The 6,757-nt window shown below is 32.9% G+C and overlaps 1 protein-coding gene across 1 annotated transcript; it reads left to right on the forward strand.

Moving 5' to 3' along the window:
• The first annotated feature begins 4,875 nt into the window (after window positions 1-4,875).
• Window positions 4,876-5,775, forward strand: LOC139872643 (cysteine-rich repeat secretory protein 55). The gene has a single exon (XM_071860554.1). It carries the CDS (start codon window positions 4,893-4,895, stop codon window positions 5,676-5,678), a length of 786 nt encoding a protein of 261 aa, XP_071716655.1. The 5' UTR covers window positions 4,876-4,892; the 3' UTR covers window positions 5,679-5,775.
• The last annotated feature ends 982 nt before the right edge of the window (window positions 5,776-6,757 follow it).

Here is a 6,757-nt window from a genome sequence, read left to right on the forward strand (position 1 = left end):
AAAGATTTGTCAATGAGTTAAGTTTGACCAAATTTGTAACTCTAAGTGTCAAAATGGGCCAAATGGGTAATGTTGACCTAGTTTGGGCAAGATGGGTATGAAAATACCCTAAATGTTGTTAGTTGTTGATATTGAACTATAATCACTAGCTTTTAGTGATCTATGATGAGTCTTGGCCATTAATGGACGGTTTTGGTGTAAATGAGTCATTTAATGCAATCGGGTCATTAAATGCCCAAGTGTTAAATGTTGGTGTCTAGTCCAACTAGCTTGTGTATTGAAAGTGTACTTAATGTATTAGGTACTTTGCTTGAAACATACGGAAGTGTTTTATCGCCACCGACGTGATAAGGTGAGTGGAACAATTATATGCGTGCATATATAATGTATTTATTTGTGTGGCATGAGTTGTGAAGTGTCGACGTGTTAAGACACCACTTCTCACGTGGCGAGTGAAGTGTCGACGTGTTAAGACACCACTCGGGAGTGAAGCATCGACGTGTTAAGATGCCACTCCAAGAGATGTAACGAGTGAAGTGTCGACGTCTTAAGACACCACTCGGGGTGAAGTGTCGACGTGTTAAGACACCACCCGGGGTGAAGTATCGACGTGTTAAGATGCCACCCGTGGGGTTAGTGTGCGACGTGTTAAGTGCACTAATGGTTGTTATGAACACCGATGGGAAATTCGAGTACCATTCCTTGTACGATAGGTCAACCATGGTTATGTGTTGTATTGTAGCATATTATATTGTTCGAATTATATGCTATTGTTATGCTAGCTTGTGTGGTCGAAGCTTTAGTATTATACTTGTGTTGGTATGATTATTTATATTGCTAGCATGTATGCGGTAAATGCGTAAGTGATTGCAAGTAAGTATGTTGTATATGTAATCGTATAACTGTTGCACTCACTAAGCATTAGCTTACCCCTCTCGTTGTTTATCTTTATAGATGCAGGTGCGGAGAAGGGGAAGGGGGTGGTTGGGCACTAGTTACCCCTTGTTGGATGCTTGTTGAAGCTTTTGAAGTCGGCCTAGTGTTTTGGGTAGTTTAGCCCCAAATCATGCTCGAGTGTTGTTTGAATTAAAACTATCATTTTTAACGGGTCGAGCTTGTATTACATTTGTTTAAGGACCTTTGTGCCTTATTTGTAAACATTAAACTTGTGACATTGTTTTAATGGGTTGAATGAAACGTTTCACGTTATGTAACTATTTAATTGGGCGTTAATGGTTTATTTATTTTAAAAAAAAAATTTGTCGTGTTGAATACGGGTTGAGTTGTTTCAACTAACCACTTGTATCAAAGTATTTTGATGTTGACACAAAAATGAAAAATATATGACATGCTATGACTTTTTATCGAAATGTAAGATATCTAAAATGTTTTTAGTGGACTACTCTATTCTTCTAGATATAAAGCATGAATTAGGTTGGATAGGCACCATATAATGGTTGACTGACCAAGTCAATCTCAGAACGTTTCACAAATATCGTTATAGGAAAAGCGTTTACTATTTGATTGAATAAAAAGAGATAATGAACTTTTATACTTCATATATTTAGGTAAAGTTTGAGAGACTTGTATCTTAAGAGAAACTAGTTGAAAGACTCGTGAAATTACGGGTCTGCTAAAGAAAATTATTGAATGATATGCTACGATTCTAATATTATTAAACAAATACGTGTGTTATTAAACACATACGTCAATATGTTATCATCATAATGGTCTGTTTTCAGTTCTTCCGATTTTATGACCCGTTAAAACATCAGATGGTTCATAAAAATATGCAAAACAATTAGAATAGTCGGTAAACAGAACTTTAAATGAGTCTCAATTTAACTAACACACTAAGTAAACTTGTTCAAAGTAAATAATAATTAACAGTAAGACAAAATTTCATTCATCGTCCCTGAACTTTACATCAAATTTGACTCCTCGTCCTTTTTTCTTTTTCTTTTTTTGTGCATCTCTCGTCCCTAATGTATCACAATTCTACATCTCTCGTCCTTTTTCTTGACTCCTCGTCCTTTTTCTTTCTGTCAATTCTACATCCCTCGTCCTTAAAAAGGACGAGGGATGTAGAATTGTGATACATTAGGGACGAGAGATGCACAAAAAAAAGGACGAGGAGACAAATTTGATGTAAAGTTCAGGGACGGGGAATGAAATTTTGTCTAACAGTAATTTAAAAAAAAAAAAGAAAAAAACTTCATAAAAGATATCAAACCTAAATGGTTACCTTTGAAGTAAGCACATTTACACCATCATACACTCACATTCAAAATTACGATGTATAAACTCTCTATATATTTATATTATCTCTTAGAGCCTAAAGTAAATTTCAGGCATGTTTAAAACATATGGAAATTTGATTTTATAATTTTAATGGCGTCTCAATTTTCTTTTATTTTTTTAAAGCAAATTTTCCTACTTATTGGCCGGAGGTCCACTCGGAAACAATCTCTCTATCCGCCGAATAGAGAGAGGGAGGTTTGAGATTGTTTTCATTATGGGTGGAGAAAATGACTTGTCTTTATTCTCGAATAGGGGAAGGATTGTCTACATATCACCTCTCCCATACACCACATAAGTGTATTTGATTTTGTTGTTATTGTTGTACATTTCTATTATCTTTTAAATCACTATCTACACAAACATTTATGACCCTCTCTTTGACTTTAAAAATCAAACCACATTCAATCTCCCTCTCTTTAACTTTAAAACACTAATTTTCACATATAATGACTGGCTTCTATAAAAAATTCACAACTATTATTTATGAAAATTCATATTATTTACTGTGAAGTATTTTAGAGAATTAATTTTGCGATATCATTTTCTTATGTCTCTATTAATCGAGCCAACAGCAAATGTCGATTTATTGGTGACTTGATTTTCGCTCAGAGTCTAGATTGAAATTCAGACAGGTTTAAAACTCATGGAAATTTGATTCCACTATTTCTATGGCGTCTCATACTTATTTTTTAATGGCCGAATCTCCATTCGAAAGTACTCTTTATCCATAGAACATTGAGAGAGATGACTTTCTCTACTCTAGGGGTGTTTCACTATGGGTAGATAAATGATCTGTCTTTATTCTAGAATAGGGGAAGGATTGTCTACATCTTACCTCCCACATACACCACTTTTACGGAATTGGATTTTGTTGTTGTTGTTGTTGTTGTCGTTGTTGAATTTTCTTATTTTGTGTTGTATGATCTTATCTTTCGTTTTTCTTTATACACAAGAAAAAGTCCTACACTGATAGATGCTTATATAAAATTATGTAAAAAATACCACCTCGTATCATATATTTTCAATTAAATATATTAATGATCTATGACTATTTAAGATATCTTTAAAAGATATAATTGACAAAAATATAATGGATTCATATTCGTTATACAATATATTTATTCTTATGTATTTGTTATATTTTTAGACAATTTTCTTATTATCATTAAATAATTATCACTTAATTATCATCAAATAATTATCATGTAACAGTTTTTTAGATAATAATATCACTTATTATCTATGTTATTAAATTATTGTGTATAATATTTATCACTCAATTATATACATAGTAATTAATTAAATTATTGTTTAATTACTCAATAATAACATCACCTAGTCTCATGTAGTGATGACATGTGTCATGTTTTTAAATTAGAAAGGAAATAAATTGGATAAAATAACGTCATCAAATTAGAGATTTAATAGATAGTATGATATACATTCGTTTTACCTTAATAACAACATTTTATAAAAAGAAAATGTTAATATGTGCGTCGACACATGTTAAAGCATATATAAAACTTGTGGTATAGATAGTTTATGTGGTTGACATAACTATTGATTTACGATCTCTATCATTGTAATTGTATATAACAATTAATGCGTACGTATGCTATGATGTTACCGTGTTCATTATAATTCCACAAACTTCGGAATTTAGAAGATATTTCTCACTTATAATTTATAAATTTGATGATCTTAAATACTTAAAAAGAAGTATACATAATCCTTGCATATTCATAAATTTCTCTCCCTTCTTGACTAATTCATCTTCTCGATCTTTAGAACCTCACTCATAAAATATTACCTACGAAGATTAGTTGCTCAGTCAAATAATATGACAAAAACATTTCAAAAATTGGATTGTTACTATGGATTGTTTGCTTTTAGAATATGTCCAATCACGTGTGTCACAATTCTTCTAGTAAACATGATTTTGTTTCAACACCCTTCATAATCAACCAAATAAACACAACCATTGACATTAATCATTCAATAGTCAACTCAGAGAAGTTCGGTCAAAATATCCCACTGCCCTCAATATAAAGTCAAATGAAAAACATTTTATTAGAATACTTTCATCGATAAATGAAGGATTCTATAAAACGATATAAAAAAAAAAAAAAAAAAACAACGATCGAAAAAGCTCGAAAAGAGTAAGCAATCTAAATTGTCCTAAAAACGCCAACTCAATACGAGCCAAAACGAGAACGGACACACAAACAGACATAACTACGAGCAACCTCATCCAAACTAAACAATCTATCAAAGCGACAATCAAAAACCTATAACGTGGCCCAAAAGAAGGAACCACAAACAAACTAAAACACATCAAACTAAAAACATATAAGTAATAATTTCTGCATCATTTAATAAATTTAAACAAGTATAAAATACCGTAGACAATTTTATAAATAACTTTTTCCTTTCTTTTCAAAAGGACATACATCGTATAACTTTTATAATGTTTAATGTCAACTAGCGTAGCCTTATTTGTGACCACAAATTCAGATTAGATCATTTAAAATTAGCCATTCATGCTATATATAAACAAACTAAATGATACATTTTTAAGCACTCACAAAAAGATGGCTTTTCTCCACCATTTTTATTTCCTCATCTTTGCTTTATGCATTCTCTATGTTAAATCAACTGATCCATCTGCACAAGTTTGCAATGAAAACTCAAAAAACACCACAACCAAAATAACCAACAACATTAATTCACTTCTAACCAAACTAGTCCAAACCACCTCCCTATCAGGCTACAGTGCTACATCATACGGCACAGGCCAAGCCCAAGTATTTGGGCTAGCCCAATGTCGACAAGATGTGAGCACTGAAGATTGCTCAACTTGCATCCAAGAAGCATCAAAAGAAATAAGAAACATTTGTCCGAACAACGTAGATGCTAGAATATGGTACGAGTATTGCTTCTTAAGGTACAACACCGAAAACTTCATTGGTCAACTAGACACGGGGTATGGGACCTTTTATGCTAATGTTGAAAACGTGACCGACCCGAATACTTTTAACGAAAAGCTCGGGGCACTTATGAATCAAATCAGTTCATCAGCGAGTACCCCGGGTAGTAAAGGGATTGGAAAGGGGGAGACCGAGTTGACCCCTTTTGTGACACTCTACGCGTTGGTGCAGTGTACACAAGATTTGTCACCGCTTTTGTGTAGGCAGTGTTTAGCGATCGCTGAAGGGGTATTTGAGACTTTTTGTGATGAAAAGAAGGGGTGTAGAGTTATTTATAGTAGTTGTTATGTTAGATATGAACTCTATCCTTTTTTCTTTCCACTTGATAAGAAGTTGGCTCTCGAAAGCTCTTCGATTAAAAATTGTTCATCATATGTCACAAAACCTTGAGTTTTGGTAATTAGTCCTTCTTTTGAGGATAACTATCAATCAATAAATTGGTATTGTATTATGCAGTTATGTGAAAGGCTTAGTGATTTATTTGTTAGATGGTAATATTTGCAGCAATTAGCAGTTTAATCTACATTCCAGTTTTGGATTAAGTTCAATCAATACTTTAATCATTTGATCACTTACGTTCGTACAACTTTAACATACACGATCAGAAGTCCAGAATTGTAACAACATATATACTGCGAGTTCTTTTAAAAAGGACATTTACTTATTGTTCATATATATACAATATACTACGTATATATATATCAAGGATTAACTGAATGTGATATTTTTAACATATATAATGGGTCATTTTTAATGGTATTTTATCTGTTCAGAAACACAGAACATAACTAGATATAAACAGGTCAAAACCCGCCCAATGTGTGTTGCAATGATTACACCGTTCAAAATCGCATTATATATCTGAATAATCTTTAGCTGCTGTAATTTGTTATACATGAAGTTCTTAAAAAAGGATATAAAAAAATGTCATCAAGTTTTGATCCTTCTAATGACTGATACGTAAACTTTATCTGTTTGGTACCGATACCCAACCTATCGACCCATCCATTTAGGCACCTATATCGAAGATGAACTATGAGGCTTTTTTATAGAATGAACAATTTTTTTTTTTTTTTCCCCAAGGGTAAAAATTATACGTCAATAAGCCAATTTACAAACAAAGGTCAAGGTATATCAGGGCCATAGAAAAGAACAATACAAAATACAAAACAACACTAACTCAACATGCTAACCAAACCAAAACAACAACAACAGAAAATATTATTGTATCATCTTAAACGATACTATGATATACCATGAACCCTAAGGAGTGGCCTAGTGGTTGAATTTTCTTTTTTTTTTTTTTTTTTTTTTGAACGGCAGTATCGGCATCACCCGGAGGGGACTTAACCACCTTCGTGATCATATGCTACCCACACACACGTTAAGAGAAAACCCAATTCGGGTCGATGTTGGCAGTACCATCGAAGGTTGCGAAAACCCCCCGAGATCTTCCAAATCGCATTGAT

The sequence above is a fragment of the Rutidosis leptorrhynchoides genome, chromosome 10, assembly GCF_046630445.1.
Source record: "Rutidosis leptorrhynchoides isolate AG116_Rl617_1_P2 chromosome 10, CSIRO_AGI_Rlap_v1, whole genome shotgun sequence".
In the NCBI taxonomy this organism is placed as follows: domain Eukaryota; kingdom Viridiplantae; phylum Streptophyta; class Magnoliopsida; order Asterales; family Asteraceae; genus Rutidosis; species Rutidosis leptorrhynchoides.

Coding starts and splice junctions, on each gene's coding strand:
- LOC139872643 (XM_071860554.1), top strand. CDS start 4,893: ATGGCTTTTCTCCACCATTTTTATTTCCTCATCTTTGCTTTATGCATT.